The 12,940-nt window shown below is 44.0% G+C and overlaps 1 protein-coding gene across 4 annotated transcripts in view; it reads right to left on the minus strand.

Annotated features, from left to right (window-relative positions):
• SMARCC1 (SWI/SNF related BAF chromatin remodeling complex subunit C1) overlaps positions 1-12,940 on the minus strand; it is a gene marked incomplete at its 5' end in the record, with an annotated part of 93,709 nt that overhangs the window by 72,892 nt on the left and 7,877 nt on the right. For all 4 annotated transcript variants that reach the window (XM_082316726.1, XM_082316728.1, XM_082316727.1 and 1 more), the window contains 4 exons: positions 1,238-1,330; positions 2,523-2,604; positions 6,167-6,252; positions 12,653-12,772. In XM_082316726.1, the coding sequence (XP_082172852.1) occupies positions 1,238-1,330; positions 2,523-2,604; positions 6,167-6,252; positions 12,653-12,772 (381 nt within the window). The remainder of the gene's footprint in view (positions 1-1,237; positions 1,331-2,522; positions 2,605-6,166; positions 6,253-12,652; positions 12,773-12,940) is intronic.

Genomic DNA, 12,940 nt, shown 5'->3' on the forward strand with positions numbered 1-12,940 from the left:
CCCAGGGATCAGACTAGCGCTGTGCTGGGGCAAGAGATATGCAACTCTTCTGCACTGGCCGCAGTCAGAGCAGCGAGGACTTGGAAACGCCAGGGAGGAGGCGTAGAGGGAAGATAACAACAGGTTAAAAACAAACAAACAAACAAAAAACCCCACCAAACGATGTGAGCAAGCACAGGTAGCAACACAAATATGGGATGAGAATTCAGAGGTAGAGCAAACGAAGAAAGCCCAGAAACTGTCCCTAGTTCTGCTTTTTGTTTTCAGTTCTTCACATCCCTTCAAAGACAAAGCTGCCTGCTTTAAGAGTCCCTTAAATCATTCATGGATATAGCATGCTTTGAGTTCACCACAGAATTCCTTTATGAAAGGAAAATTGAATCATTAACTCTAATTTAAGCAACAGCAAGCATCCTGAACCAGCCAAATAATTAAGAGTAACTTGTGAAAAATTACACAACTGAAGTTGAGACGATGGTTCATAATCACAACAGAGGAAATAACATTTAATCTGGAAAAGAAACAGTTTACTTTGGCTACAGCCGTGAATTATCATAACACAAAAGGCTATCAGACCATCTAGAGTTCACATTCCGGGATACTTCTCCTAAGACAAGTGAAAGGACTATTTAGATTTTTAAGAGATGAAGCTATTAGTCTTGTTCAGTTCATCGTTTAGTGTATTACATTACAATGGCAAGACGTTGGCTCTCTCAGAAATACGCTGACTACCTCATAACCAAGAGACCGTTGTCGCTTGTGTTCTGTTCAGCACAAGCAAGAAAAAAGCAAGTAAAATAAAGCAAAAAAAGGTAGCGATCATGTTAAGATTCAAGCTTCCTTATGCTGTCCCCACGTATCTAGAAGAGCTGCATTACACACTGCCTTCTTTGGTCTCAGATCTGGACAAACGGTGAGCTTCTGCTTTACGTAAGCAGGTATTCAACACTAAGTCAGCTAGGGCCTGCAGCCAACTCACTGAGACACCGTAACTACTTTTCACTTCACTAGCCATTTCAGATTTACTTTTAGAACAGTTACGATTCCGTCTCCACGTGAGGGTAACTACTAATGGCATTTTACAAATGGTGACCTTCTGGTCTTAAGTGACTTGCTGCTGCTGCCTTGTGCTGGCAGACACAATCCAGATGTAACTGATACGGTAAAGTCAGGCACATACATCTTATCTTAACAACTGACAAAACATTTCTTTTAAGATATGTTATTTAACAGTTACCTGGTGACGTTTGACAATATCCTTCAATTTATTAGCCAACTTCAGCTCGATATCTGGAATGAGGTAGATGGTCGGTCTGCTCAGACAATTGTTCTAGTGGAGAGAACAAGAAGTTAAACAAGAAATTAGTATGTCACCTGTGACATAACTCAAAAATGCCTATTAAGATCACCAATGCTTGAAAAAGCTCAAAAGCAACACAGATCAGCTTGTGATACGGCACACTAACTCTAGCTCCAGAAACCCCTCCGACAGCAATATTTCCTTTGCACACCTCCCCGCCAAAGCCTTATCCTGGGTTTCCTCCTGGTCTCCGCAGATCTGCCGTCAGCTCTGTCAGAGACGCTATCACGGATAAAGGGAATGCGACCCAACGTAGCTGATCTCACGTTCCTGCCTTCACAACATCTTTAATGGAAACCATGTCTTTGATTTCAAAAAATTTTTGATAGGCTCTGAAAGACTTTGCTTGAAAGGGAACTTAAGTTTCCTGTGCGTCAGCTTCCAAATCTGAATCTGTCCTGTTGCACTAATGTGCAGGTTCATGCAGTTCTATGACATCCGCAGGTACGCATTCGTTTCATTTTGGATTTGAACAGGTACTCTTTTATGTACTGAAACCACCGTACAATGGCAATAGTTTTTTATAATAAGAGTACTGTTTCTTTTTGCTGTACCTCCTTTTTCCATTTTTGACAAGCACCTGAAAGTTATGTCTTGACTACATCATGCACTGAGCTTGGCTTTAGAGTTTGGGAAAAAAAATAAATCTGTTATTCACACACAGCAGTTTAAAAAAAATTAACTTCAAATTAGATTCCATACAGCTGTTACCTGCTCTCTTCTGGTAGTAACTTGTTTGATGAAGCAAGCAAGAGTGTCTAAAATGTACCCTAACCCTGAAAAAAGTCAAACTTATATCGAGCTGAAAGTCTCAAGAAAGTCAGCGACTGAATGGGTATGTACAGAACCAGCTACTCGATCCGGTGGGTGCTTCTTTCACGGGAAGACGGAGACACTCGGGATGCCTTCTCCTACCTTACAAACAGGTTTTTTCTCACCCTACGCACATCCGCAGAGTATCAATGAAAAAAATTCTGAAGTTTTCGAGCGATAACATGGAATTGTGACTAAAATGGGTGGGAGAGGGAGGGAAGAGTAGAATATTCCTACAGAAGTCCAGGATGAAACTCCTCGGTGGGTCACGACCGAGGTACACGAAAAGCTAGCGAATCCCTTCCCCTGAGCACGTGAACACATACAGGTCTGTATACGAGTTTCTTGCCTGCACTAGTGTTTTCTCAATGTTCATGAACATCTCCACATTTCGATCCATTCGGGATGGATTCTGCAGGTCAAACCTCCGCCTGTTAAGGAAAATTATGCAAAAATATTAAATTCAACTCTCCTCCATTCAGCAGTCAAGAATCTTTCATGTTCCACATAAAAAACAGTATATCGCAGTAGCTACATAAGCACAATCACAAGTATTTTTGCTTCACTTGGCAGCCCTCACAAGCAAGAAAAATCACAATGAACCAAATCAACAAAATGCAACTGATTTGTGAAATCTTTAGGAAAAATGAAGGTTGACATTGTCCAGCAAAACCCTGTAGCAGGGTTGTGCATTCCACTACAGTCACAAAAGATAATTAAACAGAAGCATAATCAAATGCTCACGATGGATTTCAACAACTAGATGAGAAAATTCATGACCAAGCTCTCACGCTTCTCTTACTTCTTTCTAGTTGCACCATCCACCAGGCCCAGATTCTAATCCAGGAAAAACACAGCAATTCGTTTGCCTGAGATTTTCTAAACCACTTATCTGTTTGAGAACAAGCCACCCCCCACACAGCACGTAGGTGGCTCATAATCCATGTAAGCATTTTATAACCATCTCTACTGGACTCTGGTACTTTAAAGTTTGCTGCTTCATTGGCAAAGTAATACAAATTCTTGAAATAACAATGCAGATGTAAGTGTCTATCAGAAATGGGGGGCGGATGACACAAAATCTGAGACTTTCTACGGGGAAGAACCACCAGAGCCCCCAGAGGCATTCTGCTGTACCCACCTGGACCGTATACATATTCAGAAGTCATGGACGAATCAACTCAAATGAAGAATTTGAATGGTGACCCCCAAGAACCCGAGAGGTGGGACAGCAACAGCACTAACACCAGTCCCTCGCAAACGCTGTCCGGTGCACTCCTCTACCTCCCAAGTTTTGGAAAAAGCTGTTGCTAGAGTCTGAAAACACTCTTAACTGGAGTGCTGAGTCAGCGCTCGGGAGCGGCAATACCGGCAGAGGGGATTTCAGCATATAAAAGTACGCTGTACACTTAACGCATTGAAAAAGCCGTGCACGTAATTACCATGCAGTGACTGATATTCTTGTATTTTAAGTTGGGGTGTTACCTTAAAGCATTTATTCCTGTGCCCATATCTAATGACAGCTTCTTTAAAACACATGCTTGTTTCCAGTAACACATCAAATCAATTTTTAAAGTTTATAAATATACAATGAAGGTAAACCAAAGCAAGATTGATTTTTAGTCACAAAACCCATTACCACACAAGATGGCATCACTTCAATATTACACTACTAAATTAAACAAAGACACTTCAGCTGAGACCACCCTGGTTTTCTTCACCTGAGGCTCTCTGGCATTTTCAAAAAGAAGTTGCCTACGCAGGTAAATATGCGTAAATACGCTGCAGCGTTGGGCAGCACTAGAAATGTTCACTATTAGTAAGCGTTGGCTTCTCTCCTAAAGCAGTATTAGGGACTCTTCCCCTCACGCTAAGGACCTGGCAAACAACTTAAAGATAATATCCTGGCATATTTATTAGAATAGTCTTTCAATTTTAAAAGAACTGTATGAGCTCTTTAAATAGCATTGTGTACGTTGACAAGTTTACACTGACTTCTAGAAGTAAGGCCAGTCATCAAGCAGTCTGTCGGTTCACTCCACAGCACAACTTAATAAAGCGTTTTACACCTATACCACATCGGATTTTAAGAGCCAAGATCAAGCCGCTTCTCCAGTATTCACCCACTGACAGCTTCATAGTCCCTATCCCAAACATATGCTTCTCAAACGTCATAGTTTCAAGGAAGTGAAGGAAGGTAAATGCCAAATAAACAGAAACTAACCTATTTTCTTAGACACTTAATAAAGTCTTCAGTACCTATGAAACAAAGATACTTACAGGCATTCAAGTTTGACCAAAATTTTTACGTTTGGTTCCCTAAAATCTGCATTACATATTCATTTAATGCTATACATGCCCCCAATTTTCTGCCTGCTTTTGAAACCCGTACTTTAAGAGAAGCGTGTCAATATATTAAGAAATAGCACTTGTTTTAGTGGCCCATTTATATAAAATAGTAGTACTGATGCCTCCTGTCCTTAGTTTAACTGAGACCCTCCGACAGGTTTTAGCAAACAACTACTGGAATTGCAGTGATAGACAAGGTATGTCCAGCTGCACTGGATAAGTGCATTTTTCAGACATACCTATTATGACGAGGAAAGGTACTTCTCCTATAAGACAGATCATTCACAAACAGGTTAAGCAAGAGCGACAATGCATACCATTAAAAAAAAAAAATTGTATTTCAGGCAAAACACCACATATTATTTGGTTGAGTCAGTGAAGGATACATTCCAAGCTCTAAGTCTGATCCTCAGAGTTAAATTCAAGTATTACTTCCCTCTACAACCCACATGCACAAACACAAGACACTACCCACACTAGTTTTGAGGAATCAGCAAGAGAGTGAGAAGAGAGGAGGCAACCACGTATCTGAGTTTTGCTGACAAATTTCAAAGACTTAAAACCAAATTTGTTTGGAAAAAATTGGAATGTTTAAATATTCATGAAGTAGGAGCCACTTAACTCCTTCATCTTAAGGCAAAGAGGTAGCAAGACACCCCTGAACGGCACGCCACACACACCACCACGAACACCGATCACGCCCAGGGTGTTGGCAACGTTGGAGTAGAAAAAAAACCTGACAGCAGTTTACTCGTACCAGCTTTCGGATATATCCACCCCAGACACCCATTTAGCTGATATGAGTATAAACTACTCCTAAAAATAACAAACCATACCAAAACGACAACTTTATTTTTGCCTTTTAATTTGCTCTTATGGGCAACACACACAGTCAGTTCCAGTAATGCTGTTACAGGTCTGCACAACATCAGATCAGAAACTATTTAAATTCATGTACAAGAACAATCTCTGCTTACTTTTATCTATCGACTTTTCATCCTCAGATTTTTTCCAATGTTCTCAAATATAGTTAATTCATGCCACTGCTGTCTTGGAAAGAGGATGATAACTTAGAAAAACCCACAGGCCACAACACTATCGGGATGCCACGTGAATAGGTTTAATACTAGTGTCGATAGCTATGTGAGCAGCGTTTCTAACTACTGACACTCCCCATTTATGGGGGGGATAAGCAACGGAAAACTTAGCATTTATTAGTATCTGTGCAATGCTTCGTGTTTTCCCAGTTACAGCTAAACCCTACACGACAGTACACTAAACCCTGCCATGCAGTAACAAAGATTTTCATCTTATAGACGGGAAACAGCAATTCTAAGATACTGGTTAATTTGCTCAGTCATACGGCAAATAAATGGCAAAAAAAAAGCCTCAAGCTTGTAATTAACTCCCAACCTACAGGCTCAAGACCTTAAACTTGGACAACTTATCTTTAAATTTGGAAGTGTGGGGAGGTGTCTTAAAACAGCTACCATCAGCAAAACAGGGAAAAAATATCCTCTTCCCATCTCCAACTCCCTTGCCTACCGAATTCTCCAGAAAGTATTAAACTTTAAGTAGTTTGCATAGGCATTTCATGTGCTTAATTTCATGCAAAAGGTGTATAAACCAAAAATAAAAACTTACCAGCCCTGTTCATTCTTATATTTGTAAGCAGCACCAAGAATGTGACATAATGTACCTCCAGCTTTGAAATCCATGAAGCACTTTGCCTAGAACCAGAAAGAAAAGGGAAAACACAGTGACATTGACTTTTATGTAATTATTTTAAATTAATACATACTTGTTAGCTGAGTTTTAGACATCTAACTTATCAAATGCATTGTTTAATTTTCAGATGAATCACTTCTGGAGTTTTACGTTCTCCTTTAAGGACCTTCGGAAGATTAAGTGCATTCGGTTTAAGTAGAATTCTTCACATTTGCAGGCAGAACCTGATGTATCTGAAAGCTCTGAGCCCTTCCTTATGCGAGTAGCTTGCAAAAAATTCCTTGCATAGCTGAAAACAGAAATCCAAACTGCTCTTTGAACATCCATTTCACAGTAAATTAAACCTAAAATCTTAGATGTCAGTTAAGAAGCTCTTCCTCTGTATCAAGTAGACTATAACAAATCATCAGAAACGAACATCTAAAACTCAGGCTCCATATTCACGACGGCTCCTAAAGCTCTCCGTTCACATCCCTTCTCCACCACCACAAGTTGTTTGTCAAGATCTGAAAAGGTCACTGTGCAGATCTGCCCGAAAATACTAAATCCAACTCGTTTCTTCAATATCAACTTCAGCAGAGTGCAGCTGAGTCACATAGCTGTAAACAGGCACTGCGAATTCAAGAACTGAAATTCAAACAGCAGCACGAGGAGACCGAAAAGTTCTGAGCCCCACCAAGCCTGTTCTCCAAAAGGTTACTAAAGAAGCAGGACCATTTCCTACACAGAAGGGGATATTTTTCTGACAAATTTTAGTTTGGAATTATCTTTGCTCTTTTACTAATGCCTCTGGTCAGGATGTTTGTATGTGCTCGGAAAAAGTAAGCTACTGTCAAAGTCATCACATGGAAGACAACTGGATAGCTCAGGTAAAGCCAGGACTAGACAAACACAACGCTAGAATCTACCTTAAGCAGGATTTGCAGAGTACTGAAGCACAGTGGATCTGATGGTCTCTCTTTTGATATATATATATATTATACAAATAAAAATATATATATTTAGAGGAAGGTGTTCTAACAATACACTGAAGTGACAAACGAGGCAGAGGGCGGCCGTGCGAGGGGCACTCCGGAGCCGACCCCTTCGGATGCCGCTCCGTTCAGCGTAAGATGCCCAACTATTTCCTGGAGTAGGAAATGAAACCTATCTTTCCATACGCGTGAAAAACATATAGACCAAGATCGGTCTATTTTGTGTTTCTCGGTACAATTAAGAAGCTTGTACAATGCACAAAACAGGATTTGGGGAGCTGTTGAGTGGCTGGACTTCAGTTACCAGCAGCTTTCTGCAAGCTGCCTTCTGCTGGAACTAGAAGCGGCACAAGGCTGGAGACGCCGCACAGCCACAACAGCCTTCCTGGTCGTTTTTCTACATCAGGAATGTTTCTGATCTAGCTTCTAGCTTACTTTTTAGATCAGAAAAGGTCGTTTTCTTTAAAGGCCATTATATTACACCTCAGGAGTACCCGCTAACACAGAATGAACACCAAACTACAGACGGTCTTATTACTGACAAGCATTTAAAATTCATTCTGCAGCCAGGCAACTAAAATGGTAGCACGGGACCCAAACGAAACATTGCCTTCCTTGGCTCTAAAGCTGCTAATGGAAAGCAAAGCAGTTCTGCGAGATATCAAATACACCAGTGTCCAAGAACAACATACAAAAGATCCTTCATAAGCATTCAACAAGAACAGAACTGCTCCTGCTCTACCATCTGTTTAGAGCCCTACTGCGCACAGAAAGCAACCAAGAGAGCTCAGAGCTGCCGTACGGGTACTCGCCCCTTTACGAGCTGCATGCGTTTCAGCGCTATTCTTAGCAAACTGAAGTCCTCTGTGGATGGAGCAGTCTCTGATCAGAAGCTTGAACGAAAACAAAATGCTTTAACAGGCTGAATGATTTTATTGCCATAAGACTTGGCTCCGAGAATACACGCGTTGGTTTACAAACACGCGTGCAAACGCTAGCGGCTCTAAAAAAAAATAAATCTCAACGTGAAGCCAGAAGAGCCGTTGTAAAGAGTATTTCTGCAGCGCTAGTATGCAAGTTGCTGTTACTTATCTTCAGCCGTCCTACGCACGCGTGGTCATCCAGAATCGACCTCTCCCTTTTTGCTGACACGCCACACATCACACAACGGAACGAAGTCGCCGCAGCAAAGCCCGCCTCACCTGCGTTTTGAGAAACCGTTGATCGCACGGGTGTCCCCAGCGTCCCCTACTTCAAGTCCAGGGGCTGCTGCCGCAGCTTCGCCTCCCCCAAGCTACCCGTCCACAGCCCACGTTAAACCTTTCAACGGCAAGGCCAGACCCTCCTGCGTTACCGGGGCCATTCGACGGCAGCCCCGCAGCCTGGCCCAGGGCTCGGCGACCCGGGAGCCCTCGGCAGCACGAGCAATCACAGTGACTCCGGCAAGTTAGGATTTTACTACCGCAAACAGAAAGTTCAGCCAACACTTAACCATGAAAAACAGTATACCGATCTCTTTCCTAGACATAAGTCACTTTTTTAAAGTGTCAGCAGACTCTAGCAAGACCCTCTTATTAAACTGTGGTCACTGCTACTAGCCTAAAAGAAAACTGCTCTTAACAATTAGACAAAACTTGTTCCCCAGAAGGGATGCAGCTGTCAATAAACCAGATTCCCTTCAACATTTTTACCCAACAAAATCCATCATAACAAGGCAATTAAGATCAACTGGCCTTACAATATGCCGTCTTAAGAATTAATATCTTAATAGAGCCTTTATTTCAAATCCATGAAACTGTCTAAGCAAATTAATCAGCGTTTTCTTTTTTGAGCATCAGTAAGGTTGGACAACATGCATTTAAAAGCAATAATCAGAAGACACGCACAGAAGTCAAGCGGTAACAGTCCTTCATTTACTCTAGATCTGTTCACAGACCCTGTGCCGTACGGCACCCTGGCCGAGAACAGGAGCTTAAACACAGAATTAACAACCCTCTCTCAAAGGCAAGGCCTATTTCATCCACTCAAAGCACTAAGGAAAACGTTTGAACTTTATTTCAACAGATGCTGTCTGCAGTGATTTAGATGCAGCCCAGGTCAGAGAGGTTCGCAGCAAACACTGACGGAAGAGACCAGCTTCCCTTCGCCACCGACTGCTGCAGCTTTGGAGAGCAGACGCTTCGGAGAACCGGCGCGAGGTACAGCGGCTAGTACTTGGAAAATAAATACAAAGGCTCTAACACGAGCTGAAGGACAACCTCGGTTTGACACGTTCTCATCAGCAAGCGCTCCTGCTGAGCCTCCTCCCTGTGGTTTGCAACTACTGCAGTTCTCAAGACCAACAGTTAATCTCCAATAAGCGGCACTGGTAAGGGAAACGTTGCCGCGTGTGCTAACGGGGAGCAGCACCGCGCAAGGAACGGACTTAACAGCAGCCTTCAGCGATGGTAGCTGTGAGCAGCAGCCACAAACTGCGGGCTTCTGCCGTCACCTGCAGGTACGCAGCACTCAAAGCTTTGATGGCTTGGGGGTTGTTTCTTCCACAAAACCCTGACCTCCTCCTCTTCAACTTCAGATCCTCCCTTGCCAGGAACATGGCAATACTGAACAGTCACTAAGGCAGCTACAAACTTTTAACCTTTTAGCTTCATTCACTTTCTTTTCAGTGGAAGTCTGCAATAGCTTTTCAATAGATTTCTGGAGATGAGCGATGTCACTGAAGGTGACCACCTTTCACCCCACCTCTCTTCCCAAGCCAGACACAGCCCAGTAGAACCGGAGCATTCTGCACGTCTTCAAAGTGCTGCGGTCGAACAACAAAGCCTCCTCTGCAGCCTGAACCAGTGTCTTAAGCTACATGTCTAAAAAAGTGACAGCTAACCTCCTTTTAAGAATACATATTGCATTTTCTCATAAAAACAACATAAAGGAAGATGCACTGATGAGTTGTCTTCTGTCGGAAGTAATGGAGAACAGAGAGATCCAGCTGCTGTAAGCTTAAGCTGAGCAAATTTAATCAGATTAGACCTTCGAAACGGCAAGAGTAGTTAAACACAGGAACAACATATTTACAATGCCACTGAAATCTTTATTACCCATTTTTAAGATAAGACAAATTGATTTAAGACTTGAGAGCACTCAAATGGTTTATCAACTTGTTGAATATGGGTACAGTTTTATGGTCTACACTGCCGTATCAAAATAAAGCACCGCAACGTTCACCTCTGTCCCTAAAGCTTTCCATTACCACCGAGGTATCAGAATGGCGAGCTACATCTTAATGGCATCTTGTGGCGCGTCTGTGTGCATTCCTGAGCACCAAGAGATTCACCCAATGAGTAAGTTTGAAAACCCCTCTTCTGGAGAAAACATGCACGAATTCATACTCTTCACAAAAGAACTTACATAAGCAAAATGTCTGGGGAAAAAAAATCACCATAAAATAATAAAAGATAGTATTCTGTAAGTGGTCACCAAAGAAGACAGGAGTACTTTCAATAGTTTTCAGAACAACTTCAGTTTATGATATTGTAATCCGTTATAAATACTTCCAACTTAGTATACGTGTATCTAAACAGAACCCCAGATTACATGACCTGAGGTTCCCAGTAAGCATTCTGTGCAAAGACAAGCAAAGGCCCTCCTGCTGATGTCCACAAAGCTTACGTACACATTTACGACAGTTGTCTTGGCCCACAAAACCTACCCTAAATCAGCCAGCTGGGTGCTGGATACCAGGCTGCAGTCCTTGCCCTTCACAACTGAAATCCACTTATTAATTCGACCTTACCATTTGCCTCTTCCCTCTATCAGTTGTTTAGACTTCACCCCCACTTGGACAAGATTATTTTGGTGGTCGGTGGGGTTCCAAGCACAACGGGGCTGACCTCTGAACGCAATCACCAAGATACCACTGCTAAAGATGTGCCAAGCTTGAACTTTAAATAAGCAACCCTTAAAATGTTGATATTGTTTCTGTATACCAATATATCCGGTCACCAGTGCTGTTCCCCAGGGCCCAGCACTGGGGCTGGTTCTGTTCAACATCTATCGATGATCTGGGCGAGGAGATGGAGGGCACCCTCAGCCAGTTTGCAGGTGCCACCAAGCCGGGTGGCAGTGTCGATCTGCCGGAGGGCAGGGGGCTCTGCAGAGGGCCCTGGCCAGGCTGGGGCCATGGGCCCAGGCCCCGGGGTGAGGGGCAGCGAGGCTCAGGGCCGGGTCCTGCCCTGGGGGCACAGCAACCCCAGGCACCGCTGCAGGCGTGGGGAGGAGCGGCTGGGAGCTGCCCGGCGGGAAAGGGCCTGGGGGTGCTGGTCGACAGCCGCTGGACATGAGCCAGCAGGGTGCCCAGGTGGCCAAGAGGGCCAGTGGCACCCTGGCTTGTGTCAGGAACGGTGTGGCCAGCAGGAGCGGGGCAGGGATCGTCCCCCCGTGCTGGGCACTGGTGAGGCCGCCCCTCGAATGCTGTGCTCAGCGCTGGGCCCCGCACCCCAAGGCGGCCATGGAGGGGCTGGAGCGTGGCCAGAGCAGGGCAGCGAGGCTGGGGCAGGGGCTGGAGCACAAGGCTGGGGAGGGGCGGCTGGGGGAGCTGGGGGGGCTCAGCCTGGAGAAGAGGAGGCTGAGGGGAGCCCTCATCGCTCTCTGCAACGGCCTGAAAGGAGGCTGGAGCCGGGGGGGTCGGTCTCTGCTCCCCAGGAACAAGCGATGGGGCGAGAGGGAACGGCCTCAAGCTGCGCCAGGGCAGGGTTGGGGTGGGTGTTAGGAACAATCCCTTCCCCAAAGGGCTGTCAGGCCCTGGCCCGGGCTGCCCAGGGAAGTGGAGCAATCACAGTCCCTGGAAGTGTTCAAAAAAACATGTGGACGTGGTGCTTAGGGAGATGGTTTAGAGGTGGGCCAGGCAGTTGGACTCAGTCTCAGGGGTCTTTTCCAACCTTAACAATTCTATGATTCTGAGTGACTGGAAAACTATCCCAGACTAATTAGGTAACTACGTGCCACTAAAGAACACGGTAAAGACATTTTTCAGCATTGAGAGCATTACAAGTTTGAAGTTTAATCAACAGAAATTACCAATGGAAACTTGTTTGCTTTGGAAAGTGCACGTTATTCAGTCAGCTTAGGATGCATCAGTCCAAACAGATTTGACTTAAAATTTACAAGTTTACATAGAATTTTACTAGAAATTAAAACCTTTCCACAGCATTCAGGAAATTACTTCTAAACGTCTAGAAAATAAGATTTATTACATTGAAAATCTGCTTTTAAGAAGGCGTGTGCTCTTTCACCCCTTCCAGAGGATGCATCAGCAAACGCTTCAGACTCAGCACAGATCTCCCAATCACCTGGAAGCAGGCCAGCAGCACAGATACTGGATGAAGAACAAAACAGGCTGTTGTAATAGCAGTGGGTTAACCCCAATACTCACAGGAAGCTTTGTGAAGGCAGGATTGGTGACATGTTTTCCAAAGGCATCTTCCTGGAATTGCAGCAGCTGCACCACCAGCCCAGCCAGTGTTTTATTGGTAGGAGCATCTGCTTGAACGTACTGAAAGACAAAAAACACACGCTTACTTGGGATAGAGGATAATAAAACATTAAGACTGGTTTACTAATTCCCCAGACCGCTTTATCAGTTGTAGAGCACAGTTGAAGATTTAAGGATCACTGGGTAGCTGGGGAGGAGGGGTGCGTGCACAGGAGGAGTACCAAGCAC

The sequence above is a fragment of the Platalea leucorodia genome, assembly GCF_965183815.1.
Source record: "Platalea leucorodia genome assembly, chromosome: 1".
Classification (NCBI taxonomy): domain Eukaryota; kingdom Metazoa; phylum Chordata; class Aves; order Pelecaniformes; family Threskiornithidae; genus Platalea; species Platalea leucorodia.